We start from the raw sequence: 25,549 nt of genomic DNA on the forward strand, positions 1-25,549 counted from the left end.
CTTGAACTCATACAGACCACCTGTCTCTGCCTCCCAAGTACAGGGATTAAAGATGTATACCACCATGTCCTGCCCAGACATAATATAACAAGACTCCCATACACATAAACTTTTAAAGAGACAGGAAGGGGAAAAGGACACGGCTGCAGAGTTGTGGAGAAAAAGTAACTCGTATGGTTGTTGGTTGGGCATGTGCGATGGTGTAAAAATTAACATGGACGTTCCTCAAAAAAATTGGAACTGTGATGTGAGCTAGTTGCTTGCTATGTACCCAGGAAACTCAGGGTTAAATACAGTTTGGATCCCTGCCTGCCTACACTTCATTTAACTTCACAACAGTTAGGTACATAACCAGGTTAGATGCCCATTAGTTGCCAATGCCACATAAACTGGACCCAGTAGGACATTTCTGTTGTTAGAGCATTTTGATGGAATCAAGAGGATTCTATCCTGGGCTTACCAAGTACCCAGGTCACATAGGGCTTTCTGTCTCAAACACACAGCAAAGTGTAAGCCCTAGCACTGAGAAGCAGAGGCAGCAGGTCAGTGCCAGTTCCAGGCGTGGTGGTGCACACATTTAATCTCACTGCACCTCTGAAGGCGGAGGCAGAGGCAAAGGGAGAGGTGGGATAGCTCTGAATAGAGGCCACTTGATCTACTTGTAGAGGTCTAGGCCAGCCAGGACTATGTAGTGAGATCCTACTCCAAAACAGACAGACAGCAGAAACATACATGGGGAAAAGAAGATGTACTATAGACTCACAACAGAATATTATCTAGCCAAAAAAAAAAAGTAAAGTCCTGTCATTTGTGGGAAAATGAGCAGAAATGAGTAAACAAAATAGGCCCAATTCAGAAAGACAAACACTTTGTTTTCTTGAGCCACTGTCATGCTGTACACCTTTAATTCCCAGCACTCGAGGCAGAGGCAGGCAGATCTCTGTGAGCCAGCCTGGTCTACAAAGTGAGTCCAAGACAACCAGGGCTATACAAAGAAACCTTGTCTTGAAAAACAAAAAACAAAACAAAAATTTTCTCATACATATCCAAATCTTAAAAATAGAAACAGTAATCAAGCAAGAGACGGACAGACATAAAATTAGAATGGAGACTATAGGAAATAGGAAGGGAACCAGCATTAGGGAAAAGAAGAAAGGGTGTAGGGGGTGAATATGATCCTAGAATTAGGGTCTTTCTATCGGGCCTGAGTATTGCCAACTGCTTAAGGGTGGCTGATCAGCCAGCCCCAGGGATACACCTTTCTCTATATCAGCCCTGGGATTGCAGGGGTGCCATGGCACTCAACTCTGTTCATGTATTTATTTTTTATTTTATCTAAAAATGACACTTAGATATTTCTTTTCTTTGTTCAAAAGAAGATTTCTCTGTGTAGCCCTGACTATCCTGGAGACCAGGCTGGCCTTGAACTCATAGAGGTCTTCTGCTTTTGCCTTCTGAGTGTTGGGATTAAAGTTGTGCATCAGCACCACCTCACCACACCCAGCAACAGTCAGCATTTCATGTGCACACTGGGGACTGAATTTAGGTTTTCACGATGTCACAGCAAGTGCTTCACCAGCTGAGCTCCTAATAAAAGACAACTGTAAGAGGGCAGAGAGTACTTGGCATAAATGATCCATAAATCTCCAATCAAAGTAAGTCTCTCTCTCTCTCTCTCTCTCTCTCTCTCTCTCTCTCTCTCTCTCTCTCTCTCTCTCTCTCTCTCAGCAAGATGCCCATAAAATTTATAGAGAAATGAGATCTAAAGGTAGGGCCAAATCGACATCGAGAGAGAAGTAGAGTGTGAGACTTGTTACCAAGGATTGAGAACGTGTGTAATTACTGGAGTTTTTGGCCTGGTACCCACACTGGCCTCTAACTCACACTCTTCCTTCCTCAGTTTCCCAAGGTTTGACATTGTAGGCAGGAACTGTGATGCCCGGTCATGACACCACACTCGTTGAGTGGTGTACTTTCTATGGCTTCTGTTGTGATAAACTACCACAGATTCCTATGAGAAGGTTTATTTGGCTTGCATCTTCTGGGTCACTGTCCAGAGAGGGAAGCCAAGGCAGGAACTGATTGATGCAGAGGTCATGGGGAAAGTCTTTCTGGCTTATATCTCAGGGCCTGCTCAGCTAGCCTTCTTAACAACCTGTCCAGGGGTGATTCCCCTTCCCCTCCAACATCCACATTAGTCAGTCCTTGTCCACAGAGCAGTTGACCTCCTCCCTGTTAAGATTAGCACAAGTGGGAAGTAGCACACTTATTAATAGTTGCATTTCCATGAACAACAACAACAGATGATAAAAATGTTCAAAAGCTGCTCAGAAATAAACTCTAGAGGCAGAGGCAAGAGGGCTCCTGCAGTTGAGGCCAGCGCAGTCTGTAAAGTTCTTTAAGGAATTTCAAAAAACTCAGTAGTAAGAAGATTAACCTAGTTGAAAAGTAGCCAAAGTTAGCCACAAATGTATACTCAGGCTGAGGTAAGAGGATTAGGCCCGACTGGGCAACAACCTGTAGGAAAATACAAGGAGAACCTGACAATTATTGAATGAACTGAAGGACACATCACATCAGCCTAGGCTAGCTGCATCTGAGGAACAAGGACTGCAGATGCCACACACTGCCAGTAACGCACAGGACAGTGGACATTCTCTTAGACAAAGGTAAACACGGGTCTCACATCTAACCCACAGTTCTGCTGTAAGGGAGAAGAAGCACACGCTGTAGGCAAGCACACAAGTGTAGAGCTCAGCACTGCGCACACCAGTGTCCCCACAGCACCAGCTCACCACATCCACGCAGGGGGTCACAAAGGAGAGGCAACTGAAACATGCAGGAAAGTGAAAGAAGTCAGAGAAAGGCTTGCATATTGTATGGTTACATTTGTATTTAAGATCCAGGTATTCAACAGAAGAGCAAGATGGTAGTGAGAAGTCTGGGGAGGTAAGGAGTGGGGAAAACACCAAGCAGAGTATTTTAAACTGGTGTGATAGAACTTGAAAGCTTCTAAAAACGTTAATTCATAGTCCTGTGAATGTACAAGCACCACTGGAGTGTGGTTTTTGTGGTGCTGGGGCACATTAATACTGATTTCTACTTCCAGCCCAGCAGTTCCCAGACTTTTCTGACTTTTTGTTCGCTTTTTTGAGTTTACTTGAAACAGTTTACTGTAGTGATAGCAGACAGATCTGTATCTCACTGTGTAAACTAGGCTGGCATGAACTTAGAGCCATTCACCTGCTTCTGCTTTTCAAGTGTTAGGATTGCAAATGTGTGCCTCCATGTCCAATCCAGTTACTCTAGCCAGCCATTGTAACATAGAATTTTAATCCCAGCACTCAGTAGGCAGAGATGAATGGATCTCAAGGAGTTCAGTTCCAGTCTAGTGTATATAGAACTCCTAGCTAGCCAAGGCATGATGATAAGACCAAAGTTTAGTAAGTAAAATTCATCTAAAGATTTTTTTTAAAGATTTACTTATTTTAAGTATGTGAGTACACTGTGCTGTCTTCAGACACACCAGAAGAGGGCATTGGATTCCTTTACAGATGGTTGTGAGCCAACATGTGGGTGCTGAGATTTGAACTCAGGACCTCCAGAAGAGCAGTCAGTGCTCTTAACTGCTGAGCCATCTCTCTAGCCCTAAATTTTTTTTAAAGGGATACGTTCTTGCTTCTACAAAAGTAGTTTTGTGGCTGGGGGTAATGATGCACACTTTTAATCCTAGCACCCACTAGGGAGGCAGAGGCAGGTGAGTTTTAGGTCAGCCTGGTCCACAAATTGAGTCCAGGATAGAAATCCTGTCTCGAAAAAACCAACCAACCAACCAAAGAGTAGGTTTGTGAGTTTGAGGACAGAAAGAGACCCTGTCTCAAAAAACAATACAAAACAAAACAAAAAACCAAAAAAGTATTAACTATACAGAATGGGTTTCATACATTTCATACATGGATATAATTTTTTATCATATTCCTTCCTTTACTCCCTCTTGTCCCACTTTGGTTCTCTCATTCTTTTCCTTTTTCCAGCTGCTCCTCTTTCTACCCTGTCCACTTTTTCTTGCTATTGTTGCTGCCTTGTTTTTGTTTTGGTAAATGGGTTGCATGTGTTTGCTGACAGTGCCTGGGCACCTTACTAGTGACACCAGGATTTTAGCATTGAAGAAACTCTTCCTCCCTAACAGCCATTAACTATAAGCTCAAGGAAGGGTGGGGCTTGTTGAGTTTCTGCCCTTTGAGTGACAGGATATTGGCAGGTGTTTTCCTGTAGGGCACATGAAAGTATTCACAGCTGCTGTGAGTGCACGAGAACACCTGCGTGTCATGTGCAGTAGTCAGCTCCAGGCTCCCAAGACTGCTTACCGCCTTGCTGACCTGTGGTTGCTGAGCACTTGAGGAGGGGGATGTAGATGCCCTGTTTGTGACTGAGGCGACAAGTTATGAGCCTACTGCAGAAGGGAGCTTTTCTGACCAAAGCTGACAGCAGCATCAGTCTGGGGCATAACTATGGTTACCTGGGAGGCAGCCTGACAGGCACTATGTCCTCTTAACAAAGCAGCAGAGTAGCTTCCTTAGGAGAACTTAGAACTGCCTCAGCCTCAGGCTTTCAACCAGATACAGCAGGTGGTCTGGTTATTTGCTTGTTTGTAATTTCTGGAGCTGGGAAGACATTCAGCAGTTAAGAGCATGCACTGCTCTTCTGGATGACCTGAATTCATTTCCCAGCACCCACACCCTAGCTCACAGCCAGCTGTATGTGACTTCTACACCCTTTTATAGCTTCTATGGGCATTATACTCATGTGGTAAACAGATGTTCATGAAGGCAGAACACATAAAAGTAAAATGAAATTTAAAAAAAAAAGTTTACTCTGTGTGTGTGTACACCTGTGTGTGTGTACACCTGTGTGTGCAAGTGTGTGTACAGTTGTGTGTGTGCACCTGTGAGTATGTACACATGTGTGTACATGTGTACAGTTGTGTGTGTACACCTGTGAGTATGTACACTTGTGTGTGTACACCTGTGTGTGTATGAGAGTGTGTGTGTACATCTGTGTGTGTACACGTGTCTACACCTGTGTGTGTAATCCTGTGTGTGTGTGTGCGTGTGTGTGTACACGTGTGTATACCTGTGTCTGTGTACATCTGTGTGTGTGAGTTTGTACACCTGTTTGTGTGTACGTGTGAAGACCTGTGTGTGCGTATATACACCTATGTGTTTGTGTGTGCGTGTGTACAGCTGTGTGTGTGGGCGTGTATACACCTGTGTGTTTGTGTGTACACCTGTATGTGTTCGTGTGTACACCTTTGTGTGTGTGTTTGTGTGTGTGTACTTGTGTACACCTGTGTGTGCAGGTCTGCAGAAGACAATGAGATCAGACCTACTGGAGCTACAGGTGGTTGTGAGCTGCATGATGCGGGTGCTGGGAACTGAACTTAGGTCTTATATCAAAGCCATTTCTCCATGTTATTTTTTGTCTTAAAGATTTGATTGCTGGACACTGCAGGACAGTGGACTGTGAGAGGAAGCCTAGTAAGATCGAGGTGGGGTTGAAGACCCAGGGACCCACGAGGGACAAACATTAGGAGCTTCGCCTGCTCCTGTCACCAGGCCCTGGTCTCATAGCCACAGCCTACCATGGAGAGAATTGTGGCCATCAGTCATGGAGGGTCAGTGCCTCCACATAGAGACGAGGCGTCCCTAAACATTTCAGACCAAGCCAATAGCAATAAAGATGTGTGAGAATTACTCCATTGTCTGAGAGCATCTGTCACACAAGAGCTGTAACACTGCCTGGGAAGAGAACGCTCTCCAGAAGCTTTTGCCACTAGGAGCCCCTCTGCACGTCACTGTCTAGCCAGCCTTCTACTGTCTCATCTCTGCTCAGCTCCCAGAGGCTGACATGGGGACATGCAGTGGCCCCAGAGCGGCAGTCAGGCTGGGCCTGGTGTGCAGGGCACCTTTGATGGGAAAGGCCCATTTGCTGTGTTGGGGGTGACTGGTGCTCCTGGGTTCCATAAGAAAGCAGGCCAAGCAAGCCATGAGGAACAAACCAGTTAAGAAGCACCACTCCGTGCCTCAGCACCAGCTCCTGCCTCCTTTGAGTTCCTGTCCTGACTTCCTCCAACAGTGCTGAGGAAGTGTAAGTCAAATAAGCCCTTTCCAGTTGCTTCTGGTCACGGTGTTCCGTCACAGCAATAGTAAGACCAGCTGATTGACAGACATTTTCATACAAAGAGACATTTTCCCTCTCATACAGTGCATCCCAACTACAGTTTTCCCTCCCTCTGTTCCTACCAGTACATACATATAATTTAAGAAATTCAACACACACACACACACACACACACACACACACACACACACACACACTTTAAAGTGCTTTGCACTTGGGTGATGCCTCAGGGAAGTGATTACTGTGCAGACATGAGGGCTGAGCTCCCGTCCCCAGCTCCTGTGAGAAGCCAAGTGAGACAGTGCAGTGTAGACCTAATTCCAGTGCGGTGTAGGCAGAGGCAGGAGGATTCCTAGCTAAGCCTTGTAGTTGACTATCTTCGTGCTCAAAAAATAAGGCAGAGAGGAAATGACAGGGTGGTCACCACTGACTCCCTCACACGGGCTACTCACACATACAAAGAAGTAGTTTGTTTAGTTTTTCTACACAGGCTTTCTCTGTGTATCCCTGGCTGTCCTCAATCTCAGAGATCCCCCTGCCTCTGCAAGTGCTAGAATAAAAAGCTTATGCTACCACCGTCTAGCCGTCTGCATGTATTTTAATTTGATTATACATAATAATTTTTATACCTCACATTATATATATATATATATATATATATATATATATATATATATATATATAATCAGTTCAAAAACTTTTAACTCTTATCTCCATCCTTGAGATTTAAAAAACAAATAACTTGCCGGGCAGTGGTGGCCATGCCTGTAATCACAGCACTCGGGAGGCAGAGGCAGGTGGGTCTCTTGAGTTTGAGCTCAGCCTGGTCTACAGAGTTCCAGGACAGCCTGGGCTACACAGAGAAACCTGTCTTGAAAAAACAACAGGAAAAGGGAAGGTAGGGGGAGAAAAGAAACAAATGACTGTTTTACTGACCTGTTTTCTATTGAGTATGTTTATTTAGATACCTCCCTGTGGCTGTGTGTTTGACGTATTGACTGTGCTTGTTAGATCTGCTCTTACAGTGCTTATGCATTATGCAAATCGTATAGCACAGCAGTCAGTTGGTAACCGTGTATTTAGCAGGTACCATGCTTGCTTGCTTGTTCTGTTTGTTTCAGAAAGATGATGCTACAGACAGGACAGACATCTATCTTGGAGACTACCCCATATGTTTTGTTCTGCTTGAGGAATAATAGCCCTAGGTGGCCTGGAACTTAATATGTATATAGATCAGGCTGTCTCAAACTTGGAATGACCGTCCTGCCTCTTGTCTCCTTGAGTGCTGACATGTGCCACCATACCCGGTCCAAATAAAATTTTATAATATTTAATTCTACTTCAACTTAGAAATTGAGCATGGAGAAATTTTAATAAAAAACTTTATCACATTTTTGGGTTTTTGGTTCTGTTTTATTAGAGTCAGATTCTTACCTGTAGCCCTAGCTGGTTTGGAATTTGCTGTATAGCCCAGGCTGACACTCTCATATCTACCAAGGCATGGGGTTAAAGCACACATGAGAGAGAGAGAGAGAGAGAGAGAGAGAGAGAGAGAGAGAGAGAGAGAGAGAGAGAGACTGTATAGTAGCCCAGCTGGGCCTCATACTTGAGACCCTTCTGCCTCCGCCTGGGTTGCAGATGTGTGGGGTTGCACCTTGCTTGTATCAGTCTCTTACATTTTACTGAACATTGTATCATTGTCTTGTAGAATGGAGATGTATGCATTTCAATCCTTCATCTGCCCGTAGATGACCCACATTGTGGAGAGCTGCCCTCTGAAAGGTGGAATCCTCCTCAGAATGTGAGGTAAGGTGTTCTATGGAGTGGACTGTGTTGTGTTTTGCTTTCATTTATTTGTTGGTTAGTTGGTGGGCTCATTTTTTGAGACAGGGTTTCTTTCTCTCTGTAGCCCTGTGGCTGTCCTGGAACTCAGAGATCCCACCTGCCTCTGCCACCTCAGTGCTGGGATTAAAAGTGTGTTCCACCACTAACCTGGCTATTTTTTGAGACCAGCCTCAAATTCCTGGACTCAAGTAAATCTCTTACTTCAACCTCCCGCATACACAGGGAGTACAGACATCTGCTCCTTGAATCTTCGTTTGGGCGTATATGTGGTGTGTCTCATTCTGTTTGAATCTGTGAACAGAATCTTTCCTGCGTTTGTGACTTTCTCTCTTGCTATTGCATGAGGGTGTGTTGGACGGCTTTCAAGGTAAAAGTGTATCCTGGTGACCAGCATGCTAAGGAATACTGCAGAATTCACATCATGCAACAGACCTCACACAACAGATTTATTGGAGAGTTGGGGGACGTGAAAGGTGATGGCCTTTGAGTGGGGATAAGAGAGAGCAGCTGTGACGGCTCAGGTTTATAGGAGGGCATGGGGCATGGGCGTAGGGAGGATGTGCACAGTGCTGGCAGTGGACTCATCACATCAGCCTGTACTGACAGTAAGTGAAGATGGAGTTGGGATAGGGGAGCATCTGATTCTGTAATGTGTGCAGTTCCTAGTTGACTGACACATGCACCTGCATCAGTCTGAAGTGTTGACTCCCTGAGCAGTGCTGGTTGGGACTCTGATTTTCCTCATCTGCTTCTTATTTATTTATTTATTTATTTATTTATTTATTTTGTTTTTTAGATTTATTTATTTATTATATATAAGTACACTGTAACTGTACTTCAGACACACCAGAAGAGGGCATCAGATCTCATTACAGATGGTTGTGAGCCAACACGTGGTTGCTGGGATTTGAACTCAGGATCTCTGGAAGAGCAATCAGTGCTCTTAACCACTGAGTCATCTGTCTAGCCCCTGCTTCTTCTTCTTACATTAGAATTTACTCCTTATTAGATCCCTTAACTTTTGTGTTTAAATTGTGTTATGTATATATAAAGGGAGGGAGAGAGAGACAGACAGACAGACAGAGACAGACAGACAGACAGACAGACCGACCTCAGGTGCTGAGGTCCGAGGCCAGAGCTATGGAAATCAGTTCTCTCTTTCCATCAAGAACCAATTCTGTTCATCAGGTAGCAGGCTCCTTTTTTCCATCCAACTTGCCAACCCCACCTGGGTGATTCTGAGGAGCTTAGGCAGCCCAACTAGTTATGGTTTTGATGTAGTAAGAAATATACTTCGTGGACAGTGTCTTGGTGCACACCTTTAACCCCAGCATTCTGGAGGTAGAGGCAGGAGGATCTCGGTGAGTTTGAGGCCAACTTGGTCTACATAATACATGTGCAGCCAGCACCACACAGGAAGAGCTTGTCTTGGGGGGGTGGGGTGCAGACAAAGAGAAGGTAAAGACTTGTTGCTTCTGTGAGGTGCAGTCTCTGTTATGCTCCCCTGGTGCTGAAAGTCGTGAGTCAGTGAGGAAGCAAAGCGGCTCCACAGCACCTGTCAGGGAGCTGCCTGGGGCCCTGTGTGCTGTCAGGTGGGAGATGACGATTTGCCCCCCCTGCCAGAGGGCAGAATAGCTGCCAGCTGCATGCATGTGTCGCCCCAGTCCACTCCACATGGCACATCTAATCTGAATGCTGAGTACATGAAAAATATTTTAAACATTTTGTTTAAATGCATTCTACTTCTTTGCTTTGAGAAGAACCCTGTATAGCAAAGGCTTTGAATAGGGACTATGGTAACAGACTAAGTAGGGAAAGTTTCATTTATTCCACTCTAAGGTCATCAAGTGTCTAGGAGGCAGCCTGAGAGGGCCCTGTTCTGCTTCCCAGGCTACTGTGAGCTGCAGGTGAGCAGACAGTGTACTTTGTTTCCCATGGTCAGCTGTGGTCTGAAAGGATTGAGAAAGTCTAGCAACAAACAGCTTACAAGTTTGAAATTGTGCTCCCCGCTTGTGTTCTGACTGTGTGTTGCACACCCCTTAGTCACTTAGCAGCTGTCGTCCTCACCAGGGCAGCATCACTTTGTTCTCCTTGGCCCCAGTGCAAGGGTAGTTAGGAGGCAAAGCTTAAAGGAAGCGTTGCAGGAACCAGGCCGGTGAAGTGCACAGGCCTGCTTTCCTCAGAGGACAGAAGGATGATGGCTGGTTACCCAGAATCCTGGAGTGAGAGAAACAGAGGCCCCTGCTATCCTGTTAGGAGCCAGCCTCCACCCAAATCCTCAGAGTGTGTTCGGCTCTAATCCTGGGCTTTGCCTTCAATGAGGAGGACTCATCCTTAGGAAAGAAACCCAAGTTCCCTGCGTTCTCCATCATGAGAATCCACCCTATGGTTATTACGAATCCTCTCTGGGCCCCGTGTCCTGTTCCCAGTCGGTAGCCTTGATCCTCAGAGAGAAGGTCTCAGGTGCTCTGCCGAGGTCGGGCATCCGTAAAGGAGTTTTTATGTAGCTGTCCCCAAGGCTTTGCTGTGAGACTTGTCATGTGGAGACCACACCCCAACCCCTGGTTTACATCAGGTTTTACTGTGTTCAACTGTGTAAAAAGATTAAGCCACAGGATCAGACTTTGTGGAAGTTTTGGTCCAGCATCACTGACTAAGTAAGGTTGTAGTGAGTTTTCATCCTCATCTCTTTGAGGTTCAGTTTCCACCAGCTGTGATACCTGCAGGGACTCCCCAGCAGAAGTGATGCTATAAACCAGATGGCCCTGAACTCACACACATCCACCTGCCTCTGCCCCCCAGTGCTGGGATTACAGGGATGCGGCCATGCCTGCTTCTGTTGTTTCCTGCACCTAGTGTAGGGATGAACACTGTAGGTCGCTGTTACATTTCCAGTCTGGTCCTGTGGAGTTTGAGGTATCCTGAGGATAAGTCTTTAAGAGTTCATTTAAAGTTGGTCACACACCCCCATCCTGGTTATCGCTTGAAGTGTGAGTGTGGTGCTTATTACTCAGGCAGGGATGGTGCACACCCTGGCTTTGATGAAGTGGTCTCCCTGTATTGGTGGTGCTTCTTTTTAGAGGCTGAGTGTTGACTCCATGTCTCTGATTCTTTACTTTGGGGAATAAGCCTCTGCCTTGATAGAAAGCCTGGAACGAGATTTTTAATCATTACATCCCTTCCTGGATGCTGCTGTATTCCTCCTGTTTACCAGGAAGTCACACTATTTTTCCTCGGTTACTTGTGGTGGCACAAACTTTTAATCGTAGCCCTCAAGAGGTAGAGATTGTAGATTGTGAGTTCAAGGCCAGCCCAGTCTACACAATGAAGATAAGACTACAGTAAGATCCTCTCTGGAGAGAAGGGAGAGAGGGGAGAAGAGCTCTTTATCCTAACAGGGAGGTGTGTTCTGCTCTCACCAGGCTGTTTTGTTGTTGGGCGGCTCTGGAGTCACGTCCTAGGCTGCTTGCGGCCTTTGTCCCTTTGCTTTAGAGCTGGTTACTCTCTTGGGTCTTGTGTCTCTGTGCTGCATGATGTTGGTTGTTACTTCAGTCTGAAACTGCCTTGTCTGCTTGGCACTACCTGGTGGTCTTTGGGAGCCAAGTCAGGAACGTGTCCACTCATGATTCGCAACAATGGCGAATCTTTCTTTCTCTTTTTTTTTTTGTTTCTGTTATTTGTTGAGACAAAGGTTTCGTTTTGTTGTTGTTTGTTTTGTTTGTTTAAAATAAACCCAGGGATTTACTGTTAGCCTAGCTGACCTTGATCTCGGGCCTCCATCTCCTGCATGCTGGGATTACAGGCACGCACCAGCACGCTTTGGAGGTTCTCTCTTTTAAAGGTTTTTTAAAGATTTATTTTATGTATGAGTACATTATAGCTGTACTTCAGACTCACCAGAAGAGGGCATCAGATCTCATTACAGATGGTTGTGAGCCACCATGTGGGTTGCTTGGATTTCAACTCACTACCTCTGGAAGAGCAGTCAGTGCTCTTAACCACTGAGCCATCTCTCCAGCCCTGGAGGTTCTTTCTAAAGATGGTAAATTGCTAGATTTGTTTGAGGGTTACTTGTGGAAGTGCTATGTCCCCTGTGTAGCTCTGGCTGGCCAAGCATTTGTTCTGCAGACTGCTTTGCCATGTATTTGCTGCCTCTGCCTCCCAAATGTTCAGCAGGTGTAATGATGCCACCTGTGAAAGACAGTCAGATGGACAGGTGATCTTCCAATCAGCACTGCTGCTGAACTGTCAGCGTTTAGCAGCCTGCCTGACCGAGGCACTGTCAGTAAACTCTGAATCCGGTCTAGTTGTGCTCACATCTGTGACTGTTCGCATGTGAGTGGGTGGGTTTTTGTCACCTAAAGAGTATGTGGAACCTTTTAAGAGCTGGAGTCCATACGGTTGTGGGAATTGAGTAGAGCAATAAACAAGAAAAAAAATCCAGTTGTTATCTACTGAAGTTTGATGGTTTTGCCATCTCTGAAGGACTGAAGTCCAGGAACCCCATGAGGACAATGCTGGTGAGTGGTCCTTTGTCTCCTGTTTGTGGGAAACGGCCAGAAACCGACTCTCGTTCTTGCCGTGGCCTGACCTGACAGCTGCTTTCTCTGAGCTCCTCTCCAGAAGTACCTGTCATCTCTCCTTTTCCTAAAGGGTGGAAAAGTGGTCTTGGTAGGTGTGAATGGGGGGACCCAGTCCAGCAGCCACAGATGCGGGTATGAGTTTCTTGTCTGGTCTTCTACAACCTGTTGAAATGGAGAGATCCAGGGTCTGCTGCAAGCATTTGTCAGCAAAATGGGCACAGTGAAGGGGTTTTGTTTTGTTTTTGGAGAGACAGGGTAGTTTGTTCAGGTTGCTATGTCTGTGTAGCTCATGTCAACTTTGAAGTTTGCGCTCCTTATTGTCCTGCCTTCTTCCTCCAACTGCTTGGTGTGTGTCACCACCGTGCTTAGCTCTGTGAGTCAAGGCCCTGCCTTGTAAACCTGGAGGTCTGAGTTCCATCCCCAGCGCCCACGGAAAGGTGGAAGGAGAAGACTGGTTTCACATAGACACCTTTATACCTATGTGACGTGTGTGCACACACATGCACACAACACTTCATACACTCATGCAAAATTTTTAAGTTACTTTTTTGCTTACCTGTCTTTCGTGAGAGCTGTTTGATCTCCAGAGGCATGCCTCCCCAATCTTAGGGGGCTTTTGTGGTTGCTGCTGCTGATGTTTCTGAGACAGGGTCTTTCTACATAGCTCTGGCTATCCTAGAACTTACTATGTAGACCAGGCTGGCCTTTCAGTCTTAGTTTTTAGACTTTGCACTTTTGTGCAGTTCACCAGGGAATCCTTGTTTTTGCATTATGTCCTGGGAACATCAGCAACAGCATCCCAGCACTGCTCAGCCAACACCATTAAAATGTCACAGTTGCTTTAGCAGCATAAAGAGAAAGACCCAATATGTCAACCATTGAAACTACTTTTTTTTACCATGTGTTGCTTCCAGTTAGAACTGGATTCTTTCCCTGATGTCCTCTCTAAATATCTTTTCCATGTTGAAGTATACAATAAGGACAGTATTAACTGGGTTATCTTTTGGTATTACTGTCTGCCTTTTCAAAGATCCTTCTAATTAGCAGAGTCAGGGTAGAATATAGAGCTGATGTCAGTGACAGCAGCACTGTGTGGAGTTTACCTCTGACAGATTATACTAAACCTGTAAACCCCATCTACCAATCCCTGGGTTACGCTCAGGTTTTTAAGAACGAGCTCTTTTTGCTTTCTCAATGCTCTTCGGGGTGGGTGGGTATAGCCTGGGGAGGGAAAAACAAGGCCAGGCTGTTTTCTGTTTATTTCTTTAGTTCACTCGCTTACTTATGTATTTAAATATTTATTTAGAAACAAGATCTCACTATATGGCCTTGACTGGCTAAGAACTTGCTGTGTAGACCAGGCTGGCCTCAAAGCAGACATGCCATTCCCTCTCTCCCTTGTGACTCCCTTGGTTTCTGTGAGAGCCAGGCTCTCGCTCTGGCTCCTGCACCTCAGGTGTGCTGAGATTGCACACATCGACTCCTCCCTGCCTTCTAGGTGGCTTAGCCAGATGGTTGCTGGAAAACAGGTTTTTTAAAAAATCTATTTGATTTTTAATTATGCATTTGTGTATCTGTCTGTGGGTATATGCATGTGACCAAAAAGACCAGAGGTTTCAGATCCATAGGAGCTGGAGTTAGCGACTGTGTGAGTGCCTGATGTGGGATTGTGTGTGTTGGGTGCTACATAGCAGATTTGGGTCTAGAACAACAGTACTTGCTCTTAGCCACTGAGTCCTCTCTCTATCTCCGAAACATATTTGAGAATTTCTTTTTTTAATTTATTCTCGCTCTCTGTCTCTCTCTGTCTCTGTCTCTGTCTCTCTCTCACACACACACACATACACACACCCCTCTCTCTGTCTCTCTGTCACTCTGTCTCTCTGTCTCTGTTTCTCTCTCTCTCACACACACACACAAACCCCTCTCTCTGTCTCTCTCTCTCTCATACACACAAACACACCCCTCTCTCTGTCTCTGTCTCTCTCTGTCTCTCTCTCTCTCTCTCACACGCACACACAACCCTCTCTCTGTCTCGGTCTCTCTGTCTCTGTCTCTCTCTCTCTCTCACATACACACACACACACACACACACACACACACACACACACACACACACAGACACCTCTCTCCTCAGAGTAAGACCAGACCTCCCAAGTATAACAGCTGAGACCAGGCACAAACCCTCCTTGCAGCCCAGTGGGAGGATCACAGTCCAGGAGCAGGCAAGAGAGTCAGAGATGAGACCCACAAGAACACTGAGCTACACAACCATAACATACAGACAACCTGGCACATACCCACGCAGACTGTAATTGTCACTTCCCTCTCTGAGCCTGTATGTATGTTTCTGTGGGCTGTGTTCTCCTGGTGTCCTTGACCCATCTGGCTCCCATATTTCCTTCTCCCCCATTTCTATGGGGTTCGTGAGGGAGGAGCCTGATGGAGACCTCCAGCCTGGACTGGCACTCCCCTTAGTGTCTGGCCGTGAGCCTCTGTATCAGTCCCCTCTGCTGCCAAGAAGCCTCTTTGATGACAAGTAGGTGAGGCATCATTAGGAATCATTTGTTTTTTGTTTTGTTTTCCCATCATAGGTCTCTGGGCTGTCCAGTTAGTGTCAGGCATAGGCTTCCTCTTGTGGGGTGGGCCTCAAAGAAGACCAGTCATTGGTTGGCCACTCCCACCAGTTCTGTGCCACCTTTACCCAGGTGCATCTGCAGGAAGAACAGATTGTAGGTGGAAGGTCTTGTGGCTGGGTTGGTGTCCTAGGCCCACCACTTGGTTACAGAAGACGGTCTGTTCAGGCTCCGTATCCTCTGTTACTAGGAGTCCTCCCTAAAGTCATCCTCGTGGGTTCCGGGGAGCTTGCACTACACTAGGTTGCCACATCACCCCATAAATGCTCTCCAGTTCCTGCAGTCTCTCCTTGTGCTCTCTGTGTCCCCCACCGTGCCCTGATCCCTCTATTTCCCTCCTCAGCAGAATCTACTCCCTTCCTATTTCCCTTCCTAGGGAGAGCCCTACTTGTTATGTAGCCAGCCTCCTGGGTCTGTGGACATTAGCATTTGCCCTTGACAGCTCATATGCACTTCCTGACGAGTACGTTCCACGATGTCTTTCTGGGTCTGGGTTACCCCACTTGGGATTATCTTTTCTAGTTCCATTCATTTGCCTGCAAATTCCATGATATCATTTTCTTAACAGCTGAGTAATACTCCATTATATAAAGGTATCACATTTCTTTATTTATTCCTCAATTCAGGGACATCTGGGTTGTTTCCCACTTCTGGCTATTATGAATAAAGCTGTGAACATAGTTGAGCATGTGTCCTTTTGGAAGGATGGATCCCCAAGAGTGGTATAGCTGGGTCTTGAGGTAGATCTAGTCCCAGTTTCTGAGGAACTGTCATACATGTTTACACTCCCCCCAGCAATGGAGGAGCACTCCCCTTGCTCCTCATCTTCACCAGCCTGAGCCATCCATCCCTTGTGGTTTTGATCTCGGCCATTCTGACAGGTGTGAGGTGAACTCTCAGGGCCATTTTGATTTGCATCTCTCCGATGGCTGAGATGCTGGAACATTTCTTTAGGTGTGTCTCAGCCATTTGGGATTCTTCTATTGAGAATCCTGCTTACCTCTGTGTCCCAGAGTTGGATTATATGGTTTGTTGATGTCCAGTTTCTTGAGTTCTTTATATAATTTTGGATATTGGCCCGCTGTTGGATGTGGAGTTAGTGAAAATCTTTTCTATTCCTGTAGGCTGCCGTCTTGTCCTATTGAAAGTGTCCCTTTTCTTACAGAAAAATTTCAGATTCATGAGGTCCCATTTACTAATTGTCGATCTCAGCACCCATGCTATTGGTGCTGTGTTGAGGAAGTTGTCTCCTAAGGCTCTCCCCACTGTCCCCTCTGTCAGGTTCAGTGCATTTGACTTCATGCTGAGGTCTTTGATCCACTTAGACTTTGGTCTGTGCAGGGTGGTAGCTATGGACCTATATTCATTCTTCTATGCAGACGTCCACTTAGAGCACAGCATTTGATTTCTGAGTTTGTCTTTGTTGGATGGGTATTTTGTTTCTTGGTTTCTGTTATTTGTGGCCTGCGTTGAACTGGGGGGTCTCCACTAGAGTTCAGGGCTGAGTTCTCGAGCCTCTGATCCAGCAGGGAGGTTCTGGGGACACAGAGTAGTCCTGTGTGGGTGGCCTACCTGGAGTTCTGGTGGTTGAAGTGGCTTCTGGTCCTAAGAAAAGAAATGACATTTACTGTGTGTATTTATATTTGCATGTTGTGGCGTGGAGTATAAAGCAGCTTGTGGGGCATTCTCGTCCTCTGTCCTTTTCACTCAATGATCCACGCAGAGCAGCAGGCTTGGTGGCAAGTTCCTTTACCTGCTGGGCCATCTCACTGGCCCCTGAAAACAAAATTGCATAATCCACTTTTCATAAGTCATCAAATATTATGACCTCAAATTTGCATCAGAAATTTTTTAAGGGGAAAAACTTTAAAACTCTAGTTTCTTAAAAACTGTGCTTGTGGATATGATGGACGTGGAGCTTCACTGTGGGTTCTTCTTTCCTTCTCAGGACTATCGTGCTGAGTGTAATCTCCCTGCTTAATGAGCCCAACACCTTTTCCCCAGCCAATGTGGATGCTTCAGTCATGTTCAGGAAATGGAGGGACAGCAAAGGAAAGGACAAGGAGTATGCTGAGATCATTAGGTAAGGCATTCTGGATCTAAGGGGTTAAGTTCAAACTTCAATATTCTGAGTACTTTAGAACAATTCTCAGTTGTATTTATGGAGTAGTAACCTGATGAATTTAGCTATTGAAAGAGAACCCAAAACAGAAACAAAGCACAGTAAAAAAAAAAAAAATAAGTAAAGAGAACTCACTGGACAGGAGTATAGAACTTCTGGGCTTGTTTTGGTTGTGTGTGTATCTCTCTCTCTCTCTCTCTCTCTCTCTCTCTCTCTCTCTCTCTCTGTGTGTGTGTGTGTGTGTGTGTGTGTGTGTGTGTGTGTGTACATGCATGGGTGCGAGGCAGTTTAAACCAGCCTGGCCTTGAACACAGAGATCTGGCCTCTGCCTCCCAAGTAGTGGGATTACAGTGTCCATCCCTGTGCCCTGCTTGTGTTTAGTGGTCAGCCACTGGGGTGAGTGAGTCATATCAAGAATCGAAGGTATTTAGTGTAAACTGTAAAGGCCTGTAGGAGCTACAAGAACATCCATGTTCAAGGCCTGGCAACAAATTGAAGCTTCTAGAAAGTGGTGTTCTTTTCAGTTTCTCCAGTAGCCATGCCTCCCCAGTCTCAATGGCTGTTTTTGTACTTTAGGCGAGAAGCTATTTACACGTAGGCAGAGAAGCTATTTACACTTAGGCAGGCAGCATTTTGTGGCAGAACTGTTACCTGCCAAGCCCTCACAGGACAATGGAAAACAGAACCCAGCAGGAAAAGGGTGAAGGTCAGGTGGTGCCCACAGCCCTGCACATTTCACAGATGCAGGGCATGGCTCTGATGCAGGACCTCTTACCTAGCATTCGGCCCTGCCACTCCAGACACAGGGAGACTCAGTGACTGGGGGAACCTAGAGGGTGAGGGGAAAGTCTGGCCTAGTAATCAGCTGCATGAATGCAAGGCACTAAGCATGCTGGGCCTCTGGCTCACGTGTGCAGGAGTTCAGAACCCGCATATAGAGCCAGTAGTGCACATGTGTCCACAATCCCCAACCCTTAGCAGGAGATGGGAGGCAGAGGACAGAGCTTTGAAATGCTCTCGAGCTAGCCTGATCTCTGCAGCAGCAAACGAAGGAGACCTTGCTGCAAACAAGGCTGAAGTGTTAGGGCAAAGACTCTCCATGACACGAAGGTGCCTGATGGTTGAGAGCCTTGGCGTGATGCAAGATGTCTGCTCTGTGTGGCCTGAGACATGTGAGTGACAGGGAGTCTTGGTTATGCACAGTTATAAGACTCACCTAATACAAGTGTGCTGGCTTTCCCTAATAATCCAGCACTCCCATCCAAGGGCTGGAGGATTATAGAGGCGAAGCCACGTGGGTTAGCCTGAGACCCTCTCTAGATAGACAGACCTCTACAAATGTTCCTATGTTGTCCTCTGTCCAGAAAACAGGTCTCAGCCATGAAAGCTGAAGCAGAACAGGATGGAGTGAAGGTCCGAACAACCCTGGCAGAATACTGCATCAAAACTAAAGTGCCTTCCAATGACAACAGCTCAGATTTGCTTTATGACAACCTGTATGACGACGACATTGATAACGAAGACGAGGAAGAAGAAGATGCCAACTGTTATGATGATGATGATTCTGGAAATGAGGAGTCGTGACATGTTCCTTCAGTTCCCTGTACTGCCCTGACATCTCAGGCCAAAGGGAGGGAAGCAAGTGGGGATCTACAGTGGCCACTCAGCAAAAACTTACTCATGGGGTGGGAAGCAAACAGCCCCTGATGACTCACTCCTCTTGCAGATCTCAGTTTGCTCCTTTTTATGGACCTTACTGGAGAGGAAGTTCCCTCCACAGAATGTCTGAATCCTTGCATTCTTCCCTCCATCACTGTATTGATTCTTTTTTTTTTAACTTTTTTTATCTATATCAACTTGCGTATTTCTTATTTACATTTCGATTGTTATTCCCTTTCTTGGTTTCCAGGCCAACATCCCCCTAATCCCTCCCCCTCCCCTTCTATATTCTTGTTCCCCTTCCCATCCTCCCCCCATTACCACCCTCGCCCCAACAATCACGTTCACTGGGGGTTCAGTCTTGGCAGGACCAAGGGCTTCCCCTTCCACTGGTGCTCTTACTAGGCTATTCATTGCTACCTATGAGGTTGGAGTCCAGGGTCAGTCTATGTATAGTCTTTGGGTAGTTACTTAGTCCCTGGAAGCTCTGGTTGCTTGGCATTGTTGTTCATATGAGGTCTCAAGCCCCTTCAAGCTCCTGGAGACCTTTCTCTGATTCCTTCAACAGGGGTCCCGATCTCAGTCCAGTGGATTGCTGCTGACATTTGCCTATGTATTCGCTGTATTCTGGCTGTGTCTCTCAGGAGAGATATACATATGGTAACTGTCGGCCTGCACTTCTTTGCTTCATCCATCGTGCCTAATTGAGTGGCTGTATATGTATGGGCCACATGTGGGGCAGGCTCTGAATGGGTGTTCCTTCCGCCTCTGTTTTAATCTTTGCTGCCCTATTCCCTGCCAAGGGTATTCTTGTTCCCCTTTTAAAGAAGGAGTGAAGCATTTGCATTTTGATCATCTGTCTTTAGTTTCATGCGTTCTGTGCATCTAGGGCAATTCAAGCATTTGGGCTAATAGCCACTTATCAATGAGTGCATACCATGTATGTTTTTCTGTGATTAGGTTACCTCACTCAGGATGATATTTTCCAGTTCCATCCATTTGCCTATGAATTTCATAATGTCATTGCTTTTGATAGCTGAGTAATATTCCATTGTGTAGATGTACCACATTTTCTGTATCCATTCCTCTGTTGAAGGGCATCTGGGTAGTTTCCAGCTTCTGGCTATTATAAATACGGCTGCGATGAACATAGTGGAGCACGTATCTTTTTTATATGTTGGGGCATCTTTTGGGTATATGCCCAAGAGAGATATAGCTGGGTCCTCAGGTAGTGCAATGTCCAATTTACTTAGGAACCTCCAGACTGATTTCCAGAATGGTTGTACCAGTATGCAATCCCACCAACAATGGAGGAGTGTTCCTCTTTCTCCACATCCTCGCCAGCATTTGCTGTACCCTGTGTTTTTGATCTTAGCCATTCTCACTGGTGTGAGGTGAAATCTCAGGGTTGTTTTGATTTGCATTTCCCTTATGACTAAAGATTTTGAACATTTCTTTAGGTGTTTCTCAGCTGTTCGGCATTCCTCTGCTGTGAATTCTTTGTTTAGCTCTGAACCAACAGCCACCACCCCTCAAAACCCCATCTCTGCAGAGTGTTCACAGCAAAACACCTTTGTCTGTTTCTAGATTCTTGAAGAATTAGTCTGTTTAAGACATTGTGTTTAAAGCTGGGAGCCCACTGGGAGTCCACAAGTGCTGCATATATTGGGTAGCAAAAGAAAATGGGGGAAAAAAGAAAAAAAACAACAAAACCGAAAAAAAATAAAATAAAATAAAAAAAAAAACCCACAAAACAAACTTTTAAAAAAAGCCAATTTGCCAAGGTTTAGCTGCTCCTTTACATTAGTGCGTGTGCATTTTTCAGCCCTGTGGTGGTGAGTTTTGTTTCTTTCCCTTCCTAAGTCTGGGCTGAGGTGGGCATCAGGGACTTACTCTCGCTAAGTCTGATGAAATGTGCTGCCTCTGTGAGACCATCCCAACATGGAGGCTGCAGCTACTCTGAGGAGATATCAGATTTTGCTTTTTGGAATGGATTGGGATCTAAAGCCTGAAATAAATATTCATACTTTACATAGAACTGAGCACTTGGTTGCTATTTATTTTAAAGTTAGGATAACTTTTTCCACCAGAAGGTGGGGCCGGGAGTGGTGGTAGAAGTTAGTGTGTGTGAATTTCTAGTTCTGAAAACAGAACTATCCCAGTGTTGGTTGATGGCTCTGATGGGGAAGAATGAGGACTGCTGGTGGCCGCTGTTGGGAGAGGGTGGATCCCAGGTTTTTATTTAAGTAGCCACCTTTAATTATTCAGTATTAATCCTGGGTGCATGTGTTAAGATTTTGGTTTTCATTGAGCTGCTCATCTTGATAGTGATAATTGTGGATGTGTGCAACTTGGGAATGGTTGTCTTCCTCATTGGATATGGTCTGGACTTCCTGCTCCTTTCAATGTACTTGGGCCAAGGAGTGCAAGCAGAGGTGGTTTATGGAGCTTCCCTGGGCTCCTGGCACTTGGGCTTTGTTCCCAGGTGTCAATCATGTGGCTTCCTGCAGCTTCATCCCAGACTTTAAAGAGAGTTTTGTTTAGCAACTGTGAAACCAGACTTCAAGAAGGATAGTGGGTTGAGATTCTTGTGTGCCAGGGTCCTTCCTTATCCTCAGATCACAGCTCAGAAAGAACCAAAGGGCAGAAGGGAACTGGAAAAGCCTGACCCTCCATAAGTAAACTATGCTTCCTCCTTCCATGGTTCCCCTTCCTTTCTGATCTCAGGGTTTTTTCATTCTCTCTTCAAACTGCTCAATGAATGCGATTTCTCAGCAGTTCCTGGCCTCTTAAGTTTCATCTGTTACTAAATGAGAATGTTTACTGTTGAACATGTGAGCATTGAAATTTAAAGAAATAATCTCCACTGTCTGTACCCAAGTCTCCTGACTCAGGACCACAGCTGCTGTGCTGAACAGGGCCACAGCAAAGAGACACTTCCAGCTTTTGCTCCTGAAGAGTTAAATTTCAAAAAGTTAGTCTCAAACAAAGTCCAGGCATGCCTGAGAGAATTTGAGATAGGGCTCACCAGCCCCACTATCAGCTCCCAAGGACACTGGCCATCTGGAGCCACCCCCTCCCCTTCCTTCACTCCCTGAGGATGGGTCATCCCCCTGCTGCAGTGAGATGAGTTGCCCTGCCCACATTGCTGAGATGCTAGATTACACGTATGCTTTGTTGATGTAACTCCGTGCCAAAAGTAACTGTGCACCCTTTGTATTAGCCAATTATGTGTATCCACACGAAACCCCTGGTTTTCCCTATATAAGCTCCTGCCTAGAGAGGCTCGGGGCTTGACTCAATCTCCTGTGTGGGATACGTGTCAGCCCGAGATCTCGTAAATAAAACTGCCTCTTGCTGATTACATCAGGACTGGCTACTCGTGTTTCCTGGGTGTACCCCAACCCATGACTGGAGCGAGAGTCTCCCCAAGTTTGGGGGTCTTTCATTGGGGGCTCGTCCGGGATAGGAGCATGACCCCCGGATACTCGAATGCCTCTTGGAGGTACGTTGGTGTGATTGTTGAAAGCGGCCGCTGTGTGTGCATGTGTGTGTGTGTGTGTGTGTGTGTGTGTGTGTGTGTGTGTGTGTGTGTTGTGTATTACGTACTGTATATTGTGCCATGGTCTAGGTTTAATTTGAGTGCACTCGGGTGGATGGGCTTCCCACCCTGTATTTGAGTGTACTTGGGCGGATGGGTTTCCTGCCCCGGACAGACGCCTGTGAGTAGGTACTGGGTTCCTACTCTGAATAGCTGTTTTCTTTTTGTTTTCTTTTTTTAGATAGCGGAAGTGGGGATGCCCCAGCTCTGGGAGACGTTCCAAGAGCCGAATATTGTCGGGAGAACCCGGCGACTGACAGTCGAAAAGATCTGACTGTGACTTGACTTCGGAGGTTGCGTACGGCTGCCTATTTAAGTATAGGCATGGACAAGTGTGCTTGGATGTGTTAGTGTCTGTTGTCTGTATTCTGTTTCTGTGTTTGGTATCCCAGAAGCAGCTAAGGTTAAGCTGCAGTTTGGCCAGGTACTGAAGGTACCAGGCATCTGTGGAAATTGGTTATAGGATGCTTTGTCTTGGTCTTGTTTGTCTGGTTTGTTTTCTGTGGTATTGTCCAGTGTCTTTTTGGCTTTTGTTTCGTTTTTGGACTTGGACTGACAACTGTGTTTGAAATCTTGGACTGACAACTGTGATTGAAATCATGAAACTGTTTGCTTTGTTTGTCAAGGAGTTTTACTTGGTCCTCTTGGTGCTTAACTTAAAAGTTAAAAATAATTTGCTTGAGAGAAATTGTTTTCTGCCGGGGAGTTTTATCTTTCTCTCTTGAGCCTCCTCCCCAAGGAGAGCTGCCCCTCTCTTTACTCCCATTGTCCAGCCCAGCTGCTGTTAACCGTTGTGTATGAAGGACTCCAGGTTAGCGAGTGATCTGTCTGAAGCAGGCATTAACAAGAACCTGAAAGCTTTACCTTAGATCCTGAAGAAAAATTCTCCCTGTGGCTTAAACATTCACAGCTTCTAAGGAAGGGACAGCACAGAGTAGGAAAATGTAGGGGCTGAGGGTGGCAAGCATGCAGACCTGCTAGCAAGCTACAGGCTGCGCGTGGGCAGCAGCGCAGCTCTGGCCAAGTCAGCGTAAGGGGAGTTTCAAGGTAAGGAGCCCAGCAACAAAGATAGCGTAGAGTTAGTGGTTGTATTATGAGACTTTTGTCCCTGGAAAAAAATAAATAAATAATTCCAGTTGCTGCCTTCAGTGGCCAGACCTTCAACACTTGCTAACAAAAGGAGAGTGTTCATTAAGAGAAGTTCTTTAAGGGAGCCTGCCTTATCTGCTGGCCCTATTCCAAGAGAGGAGTTGATCTCCAACATTAAGTAACCTTCCCTGTTAGTCATCATTGACATGGAGAGTGCCTTTGATCCTATCCCCACAGCAGCCAGTTCCTGCCCCTGTGGTCAAAATGCCCCAGGTTGGGGGGGCAGAGAAGCCCCTAAAATAGTTTCAAAGAATCTACAACAAACTGTGAAGAACTTTGTTTTGCCAGTCAAAATTTAGAATTCAGGCTTTGGCTGTGGCCAAGGTCAGGATTAATGTTTTCTTTTCCATGGGCCTTTAACCCAGTGAGACAGCTTGGTAAAGGACTACTACTACAGTCCTGATAGCCCCAGGTGAACTGGTTACAATTCTTTTGTCAGCCACTTAGTATCTAACACCCAGGTTCTAACCCTCTCTCCATCCTTTTGTTATTAGTTCTCACTAGAAGCCTAGTGTCCTTCAGAGGCTGGGTTTATTGAGAGACAGAGCCACTGAGCTGACACTGAAGGGAGGTACTTCTTAAGTAAAATCTAAGTCCAGAGAGACACTCGGTAACAGATCAGCTGCCTCTCTGCTTGCCTTTCTGTTTCACAGGAACAAAGCTTGTGCTTATTTCTACAACGGCCTTTTTGTCCCAAGAAGGCCTCCTGGTTTAGCTGTGTGACTAAATGCTATTTGCCCTCTTCAGTAGACCTCTATTCTCAAGATTCCCTTGTTTTCTCACCATCCCATCTGAGATGCTTGTTAGTAACTGTTACAGGTCTTCTTTACCACTGAGGAAAGACGGAATCCTACTAGAGGCCAGAAAGAATGTTCCAGACACGGATGGAAGGCCCTCACTCCTGACTGTTGACTTGAATACCCCTGAAGGTAGGGTCTGCCGCCAGGCTCCAAGGGTGGGTCTCCGAGGGGCTAGAAAATGCCCCACCAATTTGGCTAAAGTAAGAAAAAGATATAAAGAAAAAGTTACAGAAACTTGAAGGGTTAAGCTAAGTCACTGAGAGAGTTGTTGTAAGTTGCAGAGAAAATAAGGTTGATATATGGTTCAGGGTCGGTGCACAAAAGTAGACAGCAACTAATAGCTGTAGAAGAAGATACAGACAGAGAGACTGAGGAAGAGAAAGAGGGAAGAAGGTAAAAAAAACAGGAAGCTAGGGAAGAAAAGAGACAAGAGAGGAACATATACTGGCCACAGTAGTTAGGGAACCTAGGAAGATAGTACCTGGCAACAGAAGAGAATTCCTGGCTAAAGATCAGTGTGCCTAATACAAAGAAAAAGGACACTGGGTCAGGGACTGCCCAAGAAAGAACAAGAGGGGCCACTGGAGAGCTTCTTGGTCCTAGAGTGCTGGCTATGTACAGAGATAGAAGTGAAGTGTGGATACAGGGACCCAATGCTCTGTGCTCTTATGCCCCCCCCCAGTGGGCCAATATCCAAAGACCTTGAGTGCAAGGGGCTACTGACAACGAACAATACTTATGGACTGCCCGAAGAACAGTGGACCTTGACCGGGTAACCCACCCATTAGTTCATGGTCATCCCTGACTGCCCCTATCCCTTGCTCATGAGAAAATTGCTCTCCAAAATGGCTATGTGGGCTAAAATGGCTGGGTAAGGCCATGTGTATGCATATCTACAGACTGTGTATGTGGAGCTTAAGACCTGTCTCAGTGCACCAGTACCTGATGCTGGGAGATGTGTGTGTGTGGCTTAG

At 45.9% G+C, this 25,549-nt stretch overlaps 1 protein-coding gene across 1 annotated transcript in view; it reads left to right on the forward strand.

Moving 5' to 3' along the window:
• Ube2r2l1 (ubiquitin-conjugating enzyme E2R 2 like 1) overlaps positions 1 to 21,063 on the forward strand; it is a gene marked incomplete at its 5' end in the record, with an annotated part of 67,834 nt that extends 46,771 nt beyond the window's left edge. The window contains 3 exons of the mRNA XM_063264387.1: positions 7,889 to 7,986; positions 17,193 to 17,327; positions 18,731 to 21,063. Of these exons, the coding sequence (XP_063120457.1) occupies positions 7,889 to 7,986; positions 17,193 to 17,327; positions 18,731 to 18,950 (453 nt within the window). The remainder of the gene's footprint in view (positions 1 to 7,888; positions 7,987 to 17,192; positions 17,328 to 18,730) is intronic.
• Between the last annotated feature and the right edge of the window lie 4,486 nt (positions 21,064 to 25,549).

Source organism: Rattus norvegicus, chromosome 7, assembly GCF_036323735.1.
Source record: "Rattus norvegicus strain BN/NHsdMcwi chromosome 7, GRCr8, whole genome shotgun sequence".
Classification (NCBI taxonomy): Eukaryota; Metazoa; Chordata; class Mammalia; order Rodentia; family Muridae; genus Rattus; species Rattus norvegicus.